At 43.6% G+C, this 23,039-nt stretch overlaps 1 protein-coding gene across 2 annotated transcripts in view; it reads left to right on the top strand.

The window, feature by feature from the left end:
- Positions 1 to 23,039, top strand: part of LOC144807917 (uncharacterized) — a 518,345-nt gene that overhangs the window by 456,034 nt on the left and 39,272 nt on the right. For both annotated transcript variants that reach the window (XM_078673511.1, XM_078673510.1), the window contains one exon: positions 16,600 to 16,639. In XM_078673511.1, the coding sequence (XP_078529637.1) occupies positions 16,600 to 16,639 (40 nt within the window). The remainder of the gene's footprint in view (positions 1 to 16,599; positions 16,640 to 23,039) is intronic.

Below are 23,039 nucleotides of genomic sequence, written 5' to 3'. Positions count from 1 at the left end.
TTTCAATTGACAATGTCAAACCACTCAGGGTGGCCGATTCTCTATAGTATGACGCCTGCGGTTTCGTGTCCAGCAATGGTGCGACACTCTGTTTAAACCAACCATTCTATGGTTGGTTCAAATTATTTATTTAGTAATTATTCTTTGTCTTATTGTCCCCACAGAGAATAGACTTATCTGCATTGGAGAGTATACTCATATGCTTTGGAATATCTCAAGATTGATCCCCCCGCTTTTGGTATAACATACATTGTTTGATTTACTATTTGAAACTTGAAGAAAGCATTGCTTTTTGAAGAACAGTATTCTTTGCGCCCTGACGAAGGAACTCTGAACAGTGTCCTTTCTGAAACGCGCGTCGGCGCCTTTCCCTTGTTTCTTGTTGTATGTGTACAATCACTGTATTTTTTATATTTCTCCTTTTTCTGTGCTCTGTTTTGTAAATATATTTCTGTATTGTTGTGTTATTGTGTATGGGTGTTTGTATGCATGTGAGGATGGTTGGTTGCTTCAGATTGATTGGGGGCGGTTGTGTTTATAATATTTTAATGTGCATTGTATATATCTAAAGATAATAATTTTTCAATGTCTAAAAAATAATCAAGAAACATGTTTTTCAAATAAATTGTTGTGGGACAATGAAGTTATATACAAATGAATGGATATACTACCAATGTATTAAATGTGTTTTCTAGGAGAGGTCTTGTTCTTGTTCAATTTTGCTCCCTGCCTCTCTCTCCTAGTATTCTGTACTCAGGGACCCTCGTCTGTTATTGAAATTGGTCCCTGATCCTGCCATCGAGCCTGAAGTTGCAATGAGTCCACTTACAAATCCTTTATTGAATCAACCTGCTGGTGATCCTCCTAATGACACTGAATATACTTACCCCACTGATTTGTCTATGCCTGATTTGGAGACCTGTGTGGCTAATCAATCCCGGCACTATATCACCTGTTTGCACTATCATTGTAATATGATCCCTCCTTTTGTATTTGGAGTTCTAACCATGCTGACCATATTATTTTTGATCATATGTCAGGTTATGTTGATTAAAATACTGTGCATGAGATCACGTCGTTAAAATAAATATTTTAACCCTATTGTGTCTCTTTTTTACTCCTGTTGTGGACTGGTATGAGAGTATAACCAAAGAGTGTTTTCACTTCCCACCATTCCTGAGATGGTCCTAAGTTGCATGTTCTAGGTTGTCTAATCATTGGTTACTTTGCTATAGGACGAAGTGCTAATGTGACACTGATTGCTAGTCTGGTAGGGGATTTTGAGTACTAAGGTGAGTTTTTGGCACACCCTAATTCACTGCGGTCCTGAGTCTCTGTGCACAGTTCTGTGTCTGAGCAGAATCCCTGTAACAGCAGCTCTTGCACTTTAGATACCAGCAGTGTTAAGTGCCCAGAGTTTTAAAATCAACAAAAACAGTTAAAAAAAATAGGAAGAAGAAGGCAAAAAGTTGAGGGATAGCCATGCAAAAAGTGCCCGGCCCAACACCACTGAATTCACTCAAACTTGTTGCACAAATTGCAATCACTTTTTGCTAATCCAATATAAGTTCAACAGGCCCCAGTGTTGTAAATTGGCAGCGATCGGGGTTAGCATTTAGCTGAAGCCATCTTGTTTTCGGTAGCCATCTTGTCTGCCATGTGCTCACCATGTGCTTTGTCCTTCCTTGCTGTCGATTACTTTTGTACTCTGCTTATGGACAGACTATATTTAGGCTCAGCTACTCTGCACTTGCGCAGAAGACACTGTAACTGTTCACATATGTTTTAGTCTGTAACTGTCAGGGTACTTTTACCGTACTTAGTAAACTGCTTAGCTCCTCCCTACTGTTGAATGTGCATTTCTGTATGACCTTTTATGTATGTAAACCTTCTCTTCTGTACTTGTACCACCTTCTTTTGAGCCTGTGTGTTGGGTATAAAAGGTCCCTGCTCCTTCTGTTAAGTGTGCTACTTCATACACTAACGAAGGGAGTTGTGTGAATGTAGTTCCACCTCATGAGGTTTAATAAAAGATCTTTGTTTATATTCCAGTTTCTGTGCCAACTTCCATTCTATTGGTCTGAGGATTTGTTCAGAGAAGGGCGAACCCCTAGCACTGGTAGGCCTAGCTGAGGCTCACCACGAAACCAGGTGGCTTAACGACTGAAAAAAATGCATCTGGAAAATAGATCCTGAAAACTTACCAGGGATGAGATAACCTTTATGTGATGCACCAGCCACACCAAGACTTGGGGCCAGATGTACGACCGCTTTTAGCAGTCGCAAATAGAGAATCTGGCCATTTGCGACCACTAATCCTATTTTGCGAGTACCAACCTAATACCAACTTGCCAAATAACGTTGGAGAATCGGTATTAGGAAGTGGTGTTTCAAGGGCATCCCTTCCTAATAACGAGTCGCAGGGGCATGTATAAAAGTGTTGCAACCAGAATGCAGTTGCAAAACATTCATATTTTACCGACTCTGTGAAGGGGATGGTAACTCATTTTCAAATGGGAAGGTTTCCCAAGGAACCTCTTCACCATTGTAAATGTGGTCGCCAACATTTTGTAAGAAATGAAAAGATAGCTTTTCATTTTTATTATTTGTTTTTTTTAATCCAGTTTTCCAGTAAGGAAAATAGGCTGCATTTCAATGAAAATAAATTCTTTAATTTATCCCCTTTAACGCTGTGCAAAATCCTCCCCGCTGTGGGTGTTCTTTTGCGCGGGCGGGACCGCGTCGGCCAATGGACGTGCGCAGCACTACCGAGGTAGTGCTTGCGACGGGCGTTGGCCGACGGCAGCAACAGAGGGGTTAAAAGAAATCACAGGCAACGTGTTCAGCAGACCCCAGCAGGTCATCATCCACGGTGTTTACAGGCCCTTTCATCCCAATGCATCTCAAATTGCGACCTGCCTCATAAATATTGTACATAGCATTTTGTGAGTTCCGAATTGCGAGTCACAAAAATAGCATTAAGGAACTTACAAAAAACTTGGGTCGTTCATCTGGCCCAAGTGAAGTGAAATGAAATGTACATCTGTCCTCTGAAACTGCTAACCTGACAGGTCAATGGAGTAAGTGCACTCACTAAAGACACATGGTAGTCAGAAGCAAACAGGGCCCAACTTCCCCGCACCCAGCTTTTGGCCAGACTGATTCAAACAGGAAACTTATTTGTGACTGGTCGAATCAGACAAAACATATTGGGGACAGTGTACAAAAACATTTATGAGCATACATAGTTCCACAGGAGTACTCTAGCATACTCTGGCATGCATATATGAACTGGCCTGAAAAGAGCAACCCTCTATTAATCAAAAGAGGTCACATTATTTTGGAGTTCTACTGATTGCATATGACCATTCCCTGAATCTTCCCATTTCAGATGTTTTTTGGATAATTCTCAAAGGTGTGTGAAAATGCATAATAGGAAGCATAAAGCAAACAGTTTTCACATCTGAACCTCTGAGATTAAGATTGAAATTTACACAACCTTTATCATTGCAAGTAGTGCCTGGGTCCCACTTTACCGCAGCTCACTCTGCAGTCCAACTACAGCCTGAGGTTCCGTGAATTCTGAACCCGTTTCATAAATGTCGTCATATCATGACGATTTTGGTATCAGCGGACCGAAAATGGCGAGTGTAAGAAGTACGAGTATATTCGTCATATTCAAGTGATGAATTCACTATGAAATCAGGGAATTCGTTCTGAACCCTTAGGTTCCATTTTGTGTACGGCAGCCATTTTGTGGTTGCCCTCACATAGGCTGATGACTAAGGCCGAACGAGTCCTTGGGACACGTACACCTTTAGCTGACTTCTGTGTGACCTGGGCAAGCTGACTCCGTTGCCCGAAGCCAAACTCGTTAGGCCAGTTCCTTTTTCCAAGTAGCTGATCAAGATTACGGATCAAGGCACAAGACATCATAAACCTTTATTACACACAACTACGTCTTATCTTGCTCACACCTGTCTCTGCTCCTTTCTTTATGGTCTGTTTACGATGAGGAGGTGCCCGTTTTTATTAGGGGTCTGTTCGACTTGTCTGATGAAGAATGTTGGGTTCGACCAATAATTGATGAGGGGCTGGACAATGAAATGTAGGTTTGTCATACAATGCTTTTTGTCGTGTACACATGGGATTGGTCAACTGTAAGTAAGGAATGTTTGCCTGAAGCACAATATTTGGTATAAAAGGGATGGCTTGCTTTGTAAAATTGAGCAGTCTCCTACGAATATACAGCCATTGTACTTCGTGGACCTATGTTACTGGTTGCAGCCAATAAATTTGATCTTTGACGTCACCAAGAAGTTGCCGCGTTTTCTGTAGTTCTGGGACAGGTGAATCCGTAGACTTCGGGAGTGTCCCCTGGCACCGTTGTGTCTTAAATAACCCGGTTCTTCATTTGGCGCCCAACGTGGGGCGACTTCAGCGGTACCGGTCCAAGCCTGATGATCGTGAGGAGCTTCGTGTGAAAATTCTGGAGGAATGCCAGCCACTTCATCGACCCCTGTATGTCGTCGTGGTCCGAAAGTCTTTGCTGCGAGGTTCCCCGCTTTCCGACGGCTACGAAGGACTGCTGCCCTGACTGTCGCCCTGTCTTGGAGCCTTAGATGATTTGTAGAGCGAGACGATAGACGGGTCTTCTGGTGACGTCATCGATACCTCAGTTAAGTATGAGTGGAGCGTCTCCCAGTCCTTAGTTTTGGGTATCCCCTTGGGATCTTTGATTTGGAACTTGCAAGTACCAAAGCCGAGGGATTTGTGTATTCACGAGACTATCGTATTCGATAATCCTTTGAAGTTTGAAGCTAGACTAGTGAGCGAAGATGCCTGGTCTTAGCAGATTTGGAAATTTGTTTTGTTGTGGTCGAAATAGGGATTCCCGATTGGAGGACTCGTGTCCGGTTACTCCAACCTATGAGCTCTATGTGAAGCATGGCGTGGGTCCTATCACGTATAATGAAGTGTGTATCCGATACACTAGGAAGGACGGTGTCCTAAAATGGCCCCAATATGGTAGTTTTGATACTGAGATTTTAGATAATCTAGAGGTTAAACTTTTTAAGAAGAAAGCCCGGCCGGCGATGTTTGACTCTTTCCGCCTATGGCGAAAGGAAGCCAAACAGAAGGAAATTAAATTAGCGCAGAGAAATAAAAGAGAGAAGGGTATCTCGATAATGCAGGCTGCTATACAGTTTAAAGATAATGAAGGAGAACAAGCTAGTGAGCAGTTGCACAGACAACGTAAAATGACGATTGATAAGTGCTATCCAGTTTTGTCAACTCTTCAGCAGGATGCAGCGAAGGAACTTGAGAAAGATCCTTTGATGTCGCATTTGCTGAGTTCGCCACCCCCTTATATGCAGAGTGCTACAGCACCTCCGCAACCTCCGGTTGCTTTGCCGCCGGTTATTCCTCCGCCGCCAGCTCTTCTTCAGTTGGCTCCTATTCCTCTGGTGCAGCCTCCTCCTCATGGGCCACCGACTTTGCTACCTGCTTCGTCTCTAATTCCTACGACTTTACCTCCTGTATTACCTACTGTTCCTGATATTCCTTCTGATACTGCCTCTGCGTCTGCTTTGTCTCATTCTGTTTTTCCTCCTGTTCTTTTGTCGACTTCTCCTTCTGTTCGACAGAGAATGACTGATACTGTTACTAGTCTTTTATCTCCTTTCTTTGGGTCATTGAGTATGACCCCTGTTTCAGAGCGTAAACAGTTGCGTAGCCAACTGCCTGATTCCCGAGAGAAGGAAGTGTTGTACCATTTAGCGCGTAAATGGGTCACTCGCCCTTTCAGATACGATGTAGAGTCTGTTATGGATGTCTTCCATCAATGGGAAGCACCAAAGCAGAGATATGTTTTTGATAAGATGTGTACTTTCCTTCGTGAAGAATGGGAAGATGGTGATTTGGGACAGACTCCGCCTGAGTTGTTCCGTGTACAGTCTGAGTTTGCGAAGGGAACTATAGTGGGTTCCGACGTCGAGAAAGCAGTTGCGACGTTGTTGTGATTTAGGAGTGAGTCTCCTACTCAGTCGTTGTTTGAGCCTGATCCTTCTGTTAGGAGAAAGGTGCGGCAATATCCAATGAGAGAGGTTCCTCCGGTGTGGAAGGAAGCAGTTCAGGCTGATGCCGCTCATAATATTGATGCTGTACCAGCACATTTTCAGCGTGTTTGGCTCTTAAGCAGACTTTACCTGACCCCCGCAAAAATCCTGCAGGGTACTATAAGGATTTGTCACAGACGGCAGACTCATGTGTTATGAATCTAGCTGATGTAGACATGTTGTTTGGAAATGTTGTTCCACAGCCTCTATGGGGATTGATTCGTCATACGGATCATGCGCAAGAGTTGGGTGACACATGGAATAATATTAGTGCGGAAGATGGCCGACAAGTTGGCGGTGCTAAACCTGAGCCTTTAGTTGCAGAACTTCCTGGTAGGATTGTTACTTACATGAAGTCTTTAATGCCCGCGATGCGAGTAAATTGGGATAAATTGTCTGCGTGTAAGCAGAAGAAAGATGAAAGTGTATCTGACTTCTTCACCAGGTTTGAAGAAACGTTTATTGACCATAGTGGTCAAGACATGAGCACAGAAGGTGGTCAACGGTTGTTTGTTGACAAGTTTGTGCATAATTTGCTTCCTGAGTTGTGTACGAAGTTGAAAGATTCAGAGAGTTCTTGGGCTGTATCCTCTTCAGCACAGATATTGGCTACTGCACAGTACTATGAAAATAGGGATAAAGTCGAGAAGGATAGAGCAGACAAAAAGACTAAAGAGCTAAAGACGAAGGTTCTTTTACAGCAGGCGTATCCGCCTCGTAGTAATCAGCGTGACTATCAGCAGCCTCAGCAGTTTCAGAGAAACTCGCAAAGGATCGAGTCTTCTCAGCCACGTTTTCCTGTAGGCCCTAATCAGTGTTCATATTGTAAAGAAGAAGGCCATTTTAAGATTAGTTGCCCGATTCTGTTACAGCGCGCAAATGGTGCTACTGGTGTGAGAGGTCGAGGTGTTCAACAAGGTCCTAGAGGTAGGGGACGTGGAGGGTTCCCCCAGAACGCACGTTCCTTTCCTCCACAAAATATGATGAATTGTTTTGATCAGCAAAATGGTGCGTCTGGTAGGACGACTCAGTACTACGCTGACGACTATTACGTTGAAGGTGAGAATATGGACGGTAATGATTGCTAGGACAACCACGGACAAAGAGAGGGAGTCATTTTAGTTCCAGTAGATCAGAGTGGACCCTATGTTAAAGTGATTACATCAGGTGTGTCAGAGCCTTTTCTGTTGGATACTGGTGCTGCAAAGAGTTATATTATGCACTCTTGACTCCCTGGCGCACCTTTGTCTGGCTTAACGAATGTTTCAGTAGGTTTTTCTGGCGCCCCAGTTAGAAACCCAATTTCTAGTCCTATGTCTCTTTCTGTTGGACCTCGTGAATTCGAAGCACCCCTTATTCTGACGACAGGTTGTGGTGAGAACTTGTTGGGATTGGATTTATTGAAAAGATTGTATGCGACGTTGTATTGTTCTCCTTCGGGGGTACAACTTACATTAGGTAAAAAAGTGGTTTCCCCGATGTATTTGTCGAAGGATAAACTTCCGATAGAATTGTCTTCTCTTCCTGATACTATTTGGGCTACTGGTCCTAATGATGTGGGTCTCTTGGAGATACCGCCCTATGTTGTGACGTTAAAAGCGAATGTTAAAATGCCACGTATTCCCCAATATAGGATTTCTAGTGATGGTGAAAGGGTGTTGCTAGCGATTATCCATGATCTAATTGAGAAAGATGTGATAGAGGAAACAAGAGGTAATGTGTGCAATAGTCCTGTTTTGCCTGTCTTGAAACGCACTGACTCTTCTCAGCCGCCTGTTTACAGGTTTGGGATCGATCTTAGAGAGGTTAACAAAATCGTCGTGCCACAATTTCCTGTTGTTCCGGATATCACTGCCTTATTGACTATGATTCCAGCTTCAGCTGCTTGGTTTTCGGTGATTGACTTGAAGAATGCTTTCTTCAGCATCCCGATTGCCGAGGAGAGTAGGGATATTTTCGGCTTCTGTTTACGAGGCTGAAGTTTCCGGTTCAAGCGCGCTCCTCAGGGCTATTGTGAGAGTCCATCAATCTACAGCCAGGCTTTGAAATCACAACTTGATACGATTGTCTTACCTGATGGTGCCGCACTACTTCAGTACGTCGACGATTTGTTAGTCGCTGCTGATACTGAGGAAATTTGTAAAGAAGCTACTTTGTCATTGTTGCGTCATTTGTCTGACTTCCATCACAAGGTGTCTCTTTCAAAGTTACAGTATTGTCGACAAGAAGTGACCTACCTAGGTCATCTCTTATCGAAGAAGGGAAGAAGATTGACCCCAGAACGAATCCAAGCGATTGCGAAAATGAGTGTGCCAACGACACAGAGAGAAGTGCATGCTTTCTTGGGTATTACGTCATACTGTAGACAGTGGATCCCAAATTTTTCGCTTTTTGCGAAACCTTTGATAGCTCTTACTGTTAAGGATACTCCAAATCCTGTTCCTTGGAGTGACGAATGTGGAAAGAGTTTTTCTGAATTGCGTGATGCGTTATGTGCGGCTCCTGTGTTGGGTACTCCCGACTACAGTAAGCCTTTCACACTCTATGTCTACGAGAGAGAAGGATGTGCATTGTCGGTTTTGACACAGCAGTTCGGCGAGAAGCAACGTCCATGTGCGTATTTCTCGTCGACCTTGGATCCGGTAGCTAGAGCATTGCCGAGTTGTTTGAGAGCCACAGCGGCAGCAGCTGTTTCTATTCGACAGTCTGCTGGTTTGGTGATGAATAATACGCTGGTTGTGATGGTTCCACATGCAGTGGATACCTTGTTAAACAGAACCAAGACACAGCATTTAACTAGTGCTCGATTGTCAGGATATGAGTTGACACTCTTAGCGAGCCATGTGCACATAAAGAGATGCAATACGTTGAATCCAGCCACGTTGTTGCAGATTTCAGTAGAGACCGATATTTCTGAAGAACATGATTGCTTTCTGAGGACAGAGGAAGAAACGAAAGAGAGAATAGATCTTAGGGACACTCCTTTTGCGGAATGTGATGGTACCTTATGGGTGGATGGTTCATGCTTCAAGCTTCCGAATGGTGATACGACTGCGGCATATGCTGTTACGACTTTGCATACGATTGTTGAAGCTGCACGTATCCCACATAATTTAGCCCAAGCAGCAGAGTGATTGCACTTACGAGAGCGTGTGTGTTATCGAAAGGAAAGAAAGTGACCATATACACTGACAGAAAGTATGCGTTTGGTGTGGCTCATAGTTTTGGACGTTTGTGGAAGGAACGTGGGTTTCTCACGTCTCATGGGACAAAAATTCAGAATGGTCAGTTGGTGAATGAGCTCCTTGAGTCACTTACCTTGCCGTTGCAAGTTGCGATTGTGAAATGCAGTGCGCACAAGATTACCGATGATGTTGGTCGCGGTAATGCGTTTGCGGATGAAGTTGCGAAAGATGTGTCGAGGGATGTGATGAGTCGAATGTATGTTTCAGGCCCTGCAAGATGGATTGGTGACGTTGGAATGTGTGAGGATACGATAGAAAGTGTGAAGTCAATCCAAGCTGAAGCTACAGAGAAAGAGTTGAGTGGGTGGAGAGAGAGTACGGGTAAATTGGATTCGAATGGTTGTTGGGTTGAGTTGTCAGAACATCAGCGATGGTTGTTACCCGATGCGTACGTGCTTGCAGTGGTTACGATGGCGCATGGGATGGCTCATATCAGTATGAAAGGGATTTGTAAGTTGTTGGCTCCAGTATGGCAAAATGCTGGAATTCCTAAGTGTGCAGAGAATGTTGTCAGGAATTGTATGGTTTGTCTGAAATACAATCCTGGTAAGGGAACTCCAACTCCAGCTGGTCATTTTGCGCCTCCGACGTATCCGTTCGAGGTTTTGCAGCTAGATTTTATTCACATGGAGAGATGTAACAACCTGAAATACGTACTTGTGGTGGTTTGTGCCTTTTCGAGATGGGTAGAAGCTTATCCCCTGAAAGATAATACTGCCCTGTCCATAGCTAAAGCCCTTGTCAAAGAGTTTTTCCCTAGATTCGGTTTGCCGAGAATGGTCTGGAGTGAAAATGGGAGTGAATTTGTGGGTCAAGTGATGAAGGGAGTATGTGAAGGGCTAAGAATCCGCCAAAAGTTTCACGCTGCAAATCACCCCCAATCAGCTGGACTAGTAGAGTGTTATAATGGCACGCTAAAACTGAAACTGGCCAAGATACAAGCGGGCTCTGGTCTTAAATGGCCTGATGCTTTGCCTTTAGCACTTTTGACGACAAGAATGACTGTACATTCACGAGTGGGACTTAGTCCGTATGAAATCGTGTTTGGTCGCCCGGCAAACATATGGGGAGTGCCGAGGCCGACAAAATCCAGCGAGATTAAACACCCTGTGCTGCTTGATTACTTGTATGTTTTGACTGCTAAATTGCGTGTTTTACACCAACAGGTTCACGATACTTTGCCTCTAGCTTCTGAAGATCCAGGACATGTCATCGTTCCTGGCTCATGGGAGTTAATAAAGAATTTTCAGCGGACAAAGAACGATCAGCCCCGCTGGACCGGCCCCTATCTAGTCCTGCTCTCTACACGATCTGCAGTGCGAGTACAAGGGAAAAATAACTGAGGACACGGCGTACACTGTAAGATGGTCCCTTTGTACGACCGGTGGGTCCAGGAGGGTATTGCAGATTCTGAAACTGAGACTGTGCCTCGTTTTCTGCCTTTTAGCGATGCACGTTTAAAGGGGACAAGTTCTGAGCGTGAAAGTGACGACCTTCTGCAAGAAGCTGTGCCACCGTCAGTTCGATTGGACACTACTGAGCCTGAATTCTTGTTCTGTGACCAGACATTGCCTGGGAAAAGCCGCTATAATTTACGCCTGAGAACCATGGACAAATAAAATGCTAATTCTTCCTCTTTACTATTTTTGAAAGTTCAGCTCTCCCAACTGAGAAACTGTTTTGACTGATTTTTGTTTTTCGAACCGCCATCCGGGTTCAGCTGTAGGGTCGCGGCGTCAAGTCTTTGGAGTGCAAGCCGAAGACACAAGGTCGACGGTTCTGGTTGGTCCAAGGGCGTTCCCTGGACTGACAGGACGCATTCCTTAGCACGGAACACCCTACCTCCGCGAGCAGCACGGTTAGAGGATGGAGTTTTTCAAGATGGAGAGACCTGTTTAAGAAATGAATTTTAGAACCAAAATGTGTCGTATTATGAGTAGAAAATGTTTTTTAATATTATGTCTTTTTATGTTACTTAGCTTAATGATGTTTTTGATGGGATATATTACATTCTCTTTTCAAGTGACGTTTGCACCCACTACACAACCCATCCCTTCTTCTACTGTTTCTTCGCATTCTTTTCATCCTTTGCCTGAACATGAGTCCGTTAGGAGATTAGAGTTTGTTAATAACTCTTTTGTTCAGCTTCTGCACCAACACCAATTAGTAGTGAACACAACTAACTGTTGGGTGTGTGGTCTTATGCCTCATACTACTGATAAAGGTATTCCCTACCTGGTCCTGCCATTTAGCTATAATGGTTCTGTGTGGGCATACAGAACGATGTTCATCTATGCTCGTGAAGTCCAACCCCTACGTTCTGTGAAGGACAACCCAAAGAATAGTGCTCTAGTTAAGGGTATAGTCGACATGATTAGAGGAGCTACTTCCTATGAGACTATCCCGAGAGATGAGACACTAGCGTATATTGGATGGAACGTGACTGGATATCGAGTTAGTCTGAGTGAGAACCAGCGAGCGACAAGATCCTCTCCGATTTGGATCGTACCCCATCAGGTTCATCTTTGTCTGCAAGGTAATGGCAAGAATCCGAGAGCTCAGTTAGGGAAGAGTATCTGCACTGAGACGTATGTTTTTGCGTCCCAGACTTCCCCATCGTTTCTAGCAGCTAAGGGTACCTATTTTGTCTGTTACTATAGAGCGTACACATGGTTGCCCCCTGATTTCTCGGGCACATGTTTTGTCTCGTTCCTGTTGCCTCCCACCTACACAGCTGCGGCAGATTACCACAAGACAAGAGTTGTTAGAGGTGTCTTCAGTAAGGAAGATACTGCAGGACAAGAATTAGGAGATTTCTTGAAGGGTTTTCTGCCGTTTTGGGAACCTATGGTTAACAGCAGGAACATACGGCAATTGACGAGAGTGGCTGAGTCCACCATAGTTGAAACTGCCGGTGCCCTTAGTAACTTGACTGCTGAGCTCCAGTCGGAACGCCTTATGACTCTCCAGAACAGGGTTGTGTTAGATGTAATACTTGCAGACCGAGGTGGGGTATGTAAAGTGATCCAATCAAGTTGCTGCATTTTCATTCCAGACAACGCTCCGACAGTGTACCAGGCCATTTCCAAATTACATAAGATCTCCGAATCTATACACGTGGATAAAGGAGATTGGTCGTTGATGGGATGGTTTTGGGAACTGTTATCCACGTGGGGATGGAAGATTCTGATGATCATTAGGATGATCTTAGCCATTCTCTTCCTGTTCTGTCTTCGTGTGCAGTGTGCTCCTGCTATATGTGGCCTTTGTGCTACATTGTGTGCAAAGAGACCTGTATCAAGAGACGTGCTAAGTAATAGGATGATGCTACAGCAACATCTTGATGATCTGATGAGTATAGACCTAGATTCAGACTGACATGGGTTTAGGTTATTGCCTATGTAAGGGCAAAAGGAGGGTGTGAGGTTCCGTGAATTCTGAACCCGTTTCATAAATGTCGTCATATCATGACGATTTTGGTATCAGCGGACCGAAAATGGCGAGTGTAAGAAGTACGAGTGGTTTCGTCATATTCAAGTGATGAATTCACTATGAAATCAGGGAATTCGTTCTGAACCCTTAGGTTCCATTTTGTGTACGCAGCCATTTTGTGGTTGCCCTCACATAGGCCGATGACTAAGGACGAATGAGTCCTTGGGACATGTACACCTTTAGCTGACTTCTGTGTGACCTGGGCAAGCTGACTCCGATGCCCGAAGCCAAACTCGTTAGGCCAGTTCATTTTTCCCAGTAGCTGATCAAGATTACGGATCAAGGCACAAGACATCAGAAACCTTTATTACACACAACTACATCTTATCTTGCTCACACCTGTCTCTGCTCCTTTCTTTATGGTCCGTTTACGATGAGGAGGTGCCCGTTTTTATTAGGGGTCTGTTCGACTTGTCTGATGAAGAATGTTGGGTTCGACCAATAATTGATGATGGGCTGGACAATGAAATGTGGGTTTGTCATACAATGCTTTTTGTCGTGTACACATGGGATTGGTCAACTGTAAGTAAGGAATGTTTGCCTGAAGCACAATATTTGGTATAAAAGGGATGGCTTGCTTTGTAAAATTGAGCAGTCTCCTACGAATATACAGCCAATGTACTTCGTGGACCTCTGTTACTGGTTGCAGCCAATACATTTGATCTTTGACGTCACCAAGAAGTTACCGCGTTTTCTGTAGTTCTGGGACAGGTGAATCCGGAGACTTCGGGTATGTCCCCTGGCACCGCTGGGTCTTAAATAACCCGGTTCTTCAAGCCGGCACACTGACTTCACATATGGCAAATATACCAACCAGTCTGTAATTGGCAGGCACTCTGACCAGCAATAACCAACCAAATCTCTTTATGGACTCTCAAAGCCACCAAAGATTCTGGATGAATGCCTTATTGTCAATTCACATGCTTTGTCCATCCGTAGCTAAGGGGGCATCATTTGTACATTAGCACATTTTTCTCTTACTCATGTCCTTTGCATATTACTCACTAGGGAATGTATTGTTATAATGTTTCATATCTGTTCAATGTTTTTAAATATATAGTTTTTTTATATATTTAATTTAATTTGTGTATTTATTAGTAAATAATACTATATCAAAATATCTGTATGGATGGGCGCATACAAAACATAACAAATAATATCATGCTTTAACATATTTACAGTTCATCAACAGGTACGAAAGGCATCAAAATTCAAATAAGCACTTTGACTTTGCAGCGAGTTCCAAACACTAAACAGTAATAAATGCTTCTCCAAGGCTTCAACATTACCTAAATATGTGGCAAGATACTTATTTATTCATTGTTGAAAACTGGAATAATCAAAAGTAATAGGCTAAACGGATTCTAAACTCCTAATATAAAATCTATATAATCCATGGTTATAATACAGTGCCTTTTAGGCTTATTTGTAAATGCTTTGCTAATAACCCATTATGCTGTCTTTATGCATGCTTAGATAGGCAAATGCCCCTGGCCACCAGACTTAGGCCAGTGCCCCTAGCTGCCAGACCTTAGGCAGGTGCCCCTGGCCTCCAGATGTTAGGCAAGTGCCCCGGGCCACCAGACCGTAGGCGGGTGTCCCTGGCTGCCATACCTTAGGCATGTGCCCTTGTCATCAATAACTTAGGCAAGTCCCCCTGGCCACCAGACAATAGGCGGGTGCCCCTGGCTTCTAGGCCTTTGGCAGGTGCCTTGGCCTCAATAACTTAGGCAAGTCCCCCTGACCACCAGACCATAGGTGATTGCCCCTGGCTTCCAGACCTTAGGCAGGTGCCTCAGGCCACCATAACTTAGGCAAGTGGCCCTGGCCACCAGACCGTAGGTGGGTGTCCGTCGCTGCCAGACCTTGGGCAGGTGCCCCAGGCCACCATAACTTAGGCAAGTGCCCCTGGCCACCAGGCCTTAGGAAGGTACCCCTGGCCACCAGACCTTAGGCAGGTGCCCCTGGCTGCCACACCTTTGGCAGGTGCCCCTGGCCTCCATAACTTAGGCAATTACCCCTGGCCACCAGACCTTAGACAGGTGTCCATAGCTGCTAGACCTTAGACAGTGCCCCTGTCCTCCATAACATAGGCAAGACCCCATGACCACCAGACCATAGGCAGATGCCCCTGGCTTCCTGACCTTAGGCAGGTGCCCCTGACCTCCATAACTTAGACAAGTTCCCCTGGCCTCCCTAACTTAATCAAGCGCCCATGGCCACCAGACCACAGGCAGGTGCCCCTGGCTTCCAGACCTTAAGCAGGTGCCCCTGGCCTCCTTAACTTAGGCAAGCACCCCTGGCCACCAGACCTTAGGCAGGTGCCCCTGGCTGCAAGATCATAGGCAGGTGCCTCTGGCCTTCATAACTTAGGCAGGTCCCCCTGGCCACCAGACCATAGGCAGGTGCCACTGGCTTCCAGACCTCAGGCAGGTGCCCATGGCCTTCATAACTTAGGCTCGTTCCCCCGGCCATCAGACCTTAGGCGGGCGCCCCTGGCTGCCAGAACTTAGGCAGGTGCCCGTGGACTCCATACCTTAGGCAAGTGCCCTGGCCACCCGACCATAGGCAGGTGTCCATGGCTTCTAGACCTAGGCAGGTGCCCCTGGCCTCCACAACTTAGGTATGTTCCCCTGGCCACCAGACCTTAGGCGGGTGTCCATAGCTGCCAACCTTTTGCCCTCTACAAACTATTGTCTCCTCTATGCATGACCTCACCAGCTGATCCGCAGACGTTGTCTCTCTCATACATCTTTCTGATGTTTGCTCCTTTGTTGCTTCCTTACCACACAATAAATTAACCTGCTGCATACCATGTGTTCCACAATATTATGTATGGTATTTCTTAAGACCCCAAAGCTCTCTCAAAGTTTATTGCATTTGGTTATACCAACACGATAACATAACATCACTGAAATGAAACCCCATGAAACTGACGCCATGAAAAGTAAAGAGAACAATGTGATGGAGCCAACGTTAATGGAGTTGCCACTATTGTCACAGGAATGTCACATTTTTCGACATACCTGTGGCGATCGGGGCCTTGACTTATTTAGACACCTAATGTGGCTTAATGCTGTATTGTAAATAAGGCCCCCTTTCAAAGTGAAAGGGGTGGGCAATGGGTGTTGCGGTGGGCGTTCCACCGCAACACCCATTGTTTTTGACACTGCCCCCTATTTACAAGGGTGGCGTAAATAGGTGGCAGCTCCAAAATTGAGACCAGGGATAACCTGGTCTTAACTTGGCAAAAAGAAAAGAAATGCTTTATTTCTCCTTGTTTTTGCTTTTTCCATGTATGCTGCCTTGTGAAGCCAACATGGAAAAAGCAAAATGGCTTAGATTGTTTATGTTCAGGAACATGACCCTTCCTGCACATAAACAATCTTTAAAAAAAAGACATTTTGTAACGTCCATGTGTGCTGCATTAAGCAGCACATTTAGAAGTGACAAAATGTCATTTAAAGATTGTTTATGTGCAGGAAGGGATACTTGCCTGAACATAAACAATCTTCCCCTGCATTCAAACACCCTTGCACTATGGTGGTTCAGGGGGAAACCCTCAGGGGAAACGCTAACGGCTAATGCCTCACTCCGCCACTTCTTTGTAAATATGCCCCAATGTTCTACTTAGCTGCAAATGTAACGGCATTGCCTGTGCTGTTATTTATTGTATTAGGTATGCATGATAGCTCAACCCTTGATACAATATTGATCTAAATCTTTAATATTGTCTCTTTCAGTATGTGGATATTGCAGTCATTTCCAATGGAAGGTATGAAGGTGAGTAAAAGACAGGAAAGGATTAAAACAACCTAAACCACAGGAGGCGTTGTCCCTACAGGACTCCACCCATTACAGAGTCTTAATGGTACAGGCTGTGCGTTGGCCCTATGGCCAGCATATCTGCAAGCCTTTCCTAAAGTGTTTCATGCTGATAGGAGCTGCACCCCTAGTCCATGTTCCATAGTGTCTCCAGCTGAGAGATGGAAGGATTTTAAAACATTTTAAAGCTGTGAGCATTACTCAGCCAGCTCTCTATCATAGTGGTTAGTGTTGTCTTTTATAAAGCTAGAATGGTAGTGTATAACATCAGAGGGTGGACCACAATAATATCCTGGGCGCTGCAGTTTTATGACTTAGTTTTTCTATTACTCCGTCATGAAAATGGCTTTGTTCCCATAGTATTGTGTAATGAGACTGTGTCCATTTGTATAGGGTCTGCAAGGGAAGTAAAACAACGATACTGCATTACAATAACACAACTGCAATACAACACAGCATACCAACAAAAATATTGAATCACTCACATAACAGCAAAACAGCAGTAAAACACACCGCCATCGTGCTACTGTATTTTCAAGTTGAGATATTTACTTTCGTTTGCTTTTTATGATGTGTTTTGTTGTGTTTGCTTGTTTCTTTGCTGTATTGCTGCATTGTTTTGTTTCATTGTTGCTGTTTTAAGTCATTGCTGTGTTAGGTAGCTTGGTTTATAGACTGCTAGAAATAATGCTAAGTTTGCTGATAAAGTCAGTGAAGCAACTTAATTACCACTGCCAAAGGGTAAAAAATACCATGCACCCTGCTGCAGGTTCTTCTCCTCAAAGTAATGTCGGTAACATATGATGAATTTAAGGAGTTTGGTCTACATCTTTAGAATGGACTAAACAACATATACTACCCCAATGACCCACAGCATATCCTCGCACTCAGAAAACCCCTCCACCAAGATGGACAACTTACAGGTGCATGACGAGAGTCGCCGACATGGAGGAAGGACAGATCCCAAAAGATCAACTCTGACAAGACAGAGGTACTGATTTTTGGGAACAATACCTCACCTTTGACCAAATTCTAGTGGCCTTCCAAACTAGGACCCTCACCCACTCCAATAGACCATGCCCACAATGTGTATCATCCTGGACAGCAAACTCGCCAGGAAAAGCCAGATCAATGCAGTCATCTTTGCCTGCTTCCTCACACTCTGCATGATCCGTAAGATCTTCAAATGACTCCCCGTCAACAACTGACGTACTGTAACTCAAGCCCTTGTCACCAGCTGACTTGGCTATGGAAATGCACTCTACGTAGAAATCACCTTGCACCTCCTGAAGAGACTGCGGACCATACTGAACTCAGCAGCCAGACTCATCCTTGCCCTTCCTAATCAGACCCGCATCACCCCCTCCACTGGCTCTCCAACAAGAAGAGATGTCTATTCAAGTTGCTGACCCACACCCACAAAGCCCATCACAACCAAAGGACTGGCATATATTAACCGCCACCTGAATTTCCACCAACCTTCCGATCATCTGTTCATTCTCCTTCTCTCTAGCTCTCTTCTCCGCATCTGCCGGAACAACAGTGGACGACGCTTCTTCTCCTACCTCGTTGCGGAGTCCTGGAATTACCTCCCCTTTCACCAGTATGAATGAATGAATGTCTTTATTGTTTAAGTTAATTAAAACCATAACAATATCCTATCACAAATATAATGTCACAATAAAATATTATTAAAAGAGAAAAAGAAAAAAGAAAATAATATTTAAAAAAGAAAAAAAAAACATGAACAAGCATATTAATTATATCATTCCAATAAAGCAACAACAGTGTCCTTCTCCTGATGCCAATTTAAAATTTGTCTCATAATACAGTAAGAATTTCATTATTTTACAAGTCAGCTGAGGGTCAGTCGTGCTGAGTCCTTTAATTATTGCACCTCTACACGTTCGAATTCCTCTGTCATTAAATGCCTTTTTCAGTAGTCGCATACGTTGCATTTTTAAGTTAGGACAGACGCATATTAGATGGATGATGTCTTGCCAGGCTGCCCCACATAAACCACAAGATTTGACGCCGCTATATTTCCACGACGGTTGTTCCGCTAGGCTTGGTAATACCCCAAATCTTGTTGCCATTAATTTGAGTTTCAAGTGCGGCGAGTATGTTGCTCCGAAGTATTCCGCGGGTCGAAGTGTTGTATATGATTGGAGAACCATCCATCCGTGCGATCTTTTTTCCAAGATGGCTTTGTCTGCCAATAATGATTAGAGTTTTGACGCCTTGTTTACTAAGCTACGGAAGATTCGAAATGACGGGTTCTTTATCCATAGCTCCTTCGTCTTAGTATCATCTAATGCCTTTTTTTTTAATTTACCGTAGCTTGAGTTTGGATCCTCCTGGGCTTGCCACAAGGCATCATTTAGCAGATTAGATTGATTCTGCCATAGTTTATACCATGTTTTGATTGCTGCGTATTTTCTGCCAATATCCTGCTTGATGAGGCCAAATTCAAGTCGGACCTGTTCCGGGGCTGCTGACTTGGGTGATCTGAAAGCTTTTTTGTATGCCTTTATTTGTAATGAGTCTAAGATTTTAACATCTTTCCCATTTAGCACTATGCTTCCATACGTGATTGACGGTAGAAGTTTTGTGGCCATTACAGAGATTAGAGGCGTAAATGATGGGCCATATAGCTTCTTCGCGATAGCGCAAAAGGCATAAATATTTCCGTTTCCTTTTTTTCCAAGATATTGAATCTGCGATTGAAAATTCAGACTTTTGTCGATATATACCCCTAGGTATTTATAGGTTTTTACTATTTCAAGGCACTTTTCTCCTAATTTGAAATGATACTGATATCGTGAGCAGTTAGTGAACGACATAGTTTTTATTTTTGTCTCGTTAATCTCCAGTGCGTTGGTTTTGGTAAACAGCAAAAGTTCATTAAGTGCTTTTTTTAGGCCTACACGGGTCAGGCTCAACAAAACGATGTCGTCTGCATAAGAGAGATGCGTTATGGGCAGTCTTCCCAGAGGTGGTGGGTGAGCATTTGCTTGGTCCAATCGAGGTGAGAGGTCGGACATAAAAAGGTTGAATAAATGGGGGGCTAAAACACAGCCTTGTTTTAATCCGATCTCAGTTGGTATTTTTTTTGATAATTTGGTACCATTCGCCAGTTTTACACGGACCCACGTATTTGTGTAGAGTTGTATGATAGGGTGTAATATTGTTTCCAGAAGCCCCAGGTTGTGTAGTTTGGTCCATAGTAGCCCACGTTTCACTCGATCAAATGCCGGTTTGAAGTCTATAAAACACGCTTGTAGCGGGCTTCGCTGGCGTTTGCATTTTTCGGCTATCATTGCAAGAGCTAAAATATTTGTTGTGGTGCCACAGCCTTTACGAAATCCAGTTTGGTTTACAGGAATCAGGGCATTTGTATTAGACCATTCCAAAAGGTCCTCCAGGATTAGTGTGGCAAAGTATTTTGCTTCCATGTCCATGAGTGCAATTAACCGGTAATTGGCCGGATCTGCCCGGTCACCACCCTTGTGGATCAGATTAATGATTGACCCCTTCCAGCTTGTGGGGAGGGTATTTGTTATGGTAATCTCATTATAAAGACCTTGTAGCGATGTCACCCAGTAGTCTGGATCCGTCCTGAAAATGGCCTGAGGGATGCCATTTGGACCTGGGGCGCCATCATTGCGTCCCTTTTTTATTGTTCTTGCAATATCTTCTACAGAATGGGCCAGACTTTCCTGGGTTATGGTGGTTCCATTGTCTAAAGATCCTGAAAGATTCTTCACAATGGGTACTGCGATTAAGGTCTTGCTATTCAAAGTAGTTGACTGACTCACAAATGTTATTTGGTCCTCAAATATTTTTGTTAAATGGGATGCCCATGCATTCTCTGATACAGATGCGTTGTTTATCACTTTTTTTGATCTTATCAATTTGTTGACTTGTTCCCAGAAAAGACTATTGTTTGCTTGTTTGGCACTGAAAAGTAATTTTGTCCAGAGGTTTTCCTGTTGTGCTTTAAGGTCCTTCCAAATTTGGATGTTATACTGCCTCGTGGCGATCTTTATATCCTGCCATGTATGTTTGGGGATTTTCTGTGTATTGTTTTTCCTCACCATCTTTCTTAATTCTTTTCTTAACAAGTAGGCTGTCCTAGGCATATTTGTTTTGGGCTTAAGCCTCCTAGTCTGTGCGAAATTGATTTTTAGTGCCTTAAGCAATAGCGTTTCAGTGAAGATAGACCAGCATTCTACTGTATTTTTGCCTGTTGTATTCTTGGCTTCGATTATTTCTTTTGCCATTGTTGATAGTTCAGGTAAGGTTTCTGTTGACCATCGAATTCTTTTGAGATTTATCGTGGTCAACTGACCCAGCTCGGCGGGCGCTGCACGAAGTTTCTTGTAACCTGTTTCCAGTTCAAATACTTGATATGCATGATCACTTCGGGTGGAATATTTAATCTTATATTTCATCACACATGCCAGTAAGGGAAGAGTTAAAATAGTATAGTCTAGAATTGACTGGCCATGATTACCTTGATAGGTCCAGCGTGGTGGGTTGTCCTCTTTTGTTCTACCATTTAGGACTTGAAGGCCTAGATGTTCTAGTGTTTGGACCAACTGTTGGCCCTTTAAGTCCTGTCTCTTTATTAATGCATATGCTTGTGGAAGAACGGACCATGGCTCGCTGTCTGCTAGCAGCTGATCATCATCGTCTGGTGTAAAGATTAAGTATGAATTAAAATCGCCAGTTATATTATCTCCCATTCTGGATTATCGAATCTGATTGAAGGAACTAGTGACATTAATGATTCTGTTTGTACCCTCTTTTTTTCTTGCATTCGGATGAATGTAAAGATTTATTAAAATTACTGTTGTATTATTTTTTTGACCCTGTTCCATTTTTATAACTTGTAGATCCATTTCGTACTCGGTAATTGTTCAGCATGGATATTTAGCGTGGTTGATATATAGGTTGCCAAGCCGCCCTTCGGCCTTCCATAGTTGTGTGTTCTGGTAGCTTTTACTTGGTGGAGTGTATAGTTGGGTATATCCTTACACTCCATCATCCATGTTTCTTGCAGGGTGATGATGTCATAGCGCTCCCAATATGCTGGGGCTTTGTCTTCCTCTAATTCTTTTCTGGCACCCGCAATATGCCATTAGTAGATCTCTTCGTCTCTGCTGGAATTCAGGAAAGGACTCTCATCAGCACCTGAATGCCATCATGACTGATAAGTGGCATTTTATAAGTCAGATGATTGATTGATTGATTGATTGATTGAATACTATATGGCACAAAAACATGGAAAAGGGCATTTAACAGCTGATTCCATGCTCCTTTATGTGATTTGGTCTCTGATGTCTTTTGATAAGGCACTTGCTAGGTCTGGCAAATGTAACTTAGAGACTGCTCCACCTCACTGCATAGATAACAGCAGAGGAGACTACAGGTTTATGGTGTGTTTAGCCCCAAGACAAACTCGGTGTGCATGTGCTATTTATGAAAGTCTGGCTAACCTAACAGAGCCACCAAGGTCAACACATAGAGAGAACTTTTTGCTCCCCCTGAGTTATTGGACGTAGCAAACTTTACAGCCCCAGAGCTATGTACATTATACACAAGTCCATCAAGATTACATAGATGCATGACATAATACATTATGCAAACAATTGCAATAATGTCAGCGAGGAATGCTCAAGCTGCACAACCACAAATAACAATACCAGCAATTAGTCCAGTGACTATTAATTCAATAATGGGAAAAGTTCCCACCAGACAGGAGGAAATTCTGTTCAGGATTGCACAAAAAGCAGATCAGCTTAAAGCAGTATTTCCCCATACCGGACCTAAAAAAAACATAGAATTCTTACACTGTTCCTACCATTAGGAATGCTTCCCAAGGTAGACGACTGTGCCACTTGGGGCACAGTATTTGCTGTGATCTATACCATAACACATGGTACACCATCTATTCCTGTTTTGCCTGAGGTGCTAAAGCAGATTCAAAATGAATATGGGGCAGCCCCAACCCTGTACCTGGGGATTAAACCTATTGGCAATTAATGCCATAGTCTCCTCAATTATTTTAAGTAATATTAAAGGGGAAGCAGCAGCTTTGGAGGTATGTCAGAATCTTGCCAAGTTCCATTATTGGATCAGGAGCAAGAACTTTCAAAAATGATTGCTGACACCTATTCAAATATAAGCCGAGATGATTTGGATGCCAGACCAAATAAACCACAAGTTAAAGCTAATTCTGAAAAGGATAACTCAAAGCAGGTGCCTGAATGTTTGCATAATAAGAAAAATAAAGAAAAAACTAAACCACAGAGAGAATGTCCTTTACAGCAGTCCCCTGAAAAGTGCTACAATG

The sequence above is a fragment of the Lissotriton helveticus genome, chromosome 1_2, assembly GCF_964261635.1.
Source record: "Lissotriton helveticus chromosome 1_2, aLisHel1.1, whole genome shotgun sequence".
In the NCBI taxonomy this organism is placed as follows: domain Eukaryota; kingdom Metazoa; phylum Chordata; class Amphibia; order Caudata; family Salamandridae; genus Lissotriton; species Lissotriton helveticus.
This window is presented reverse-complemented; position numbering and strand designations above follow the sequence as displayed.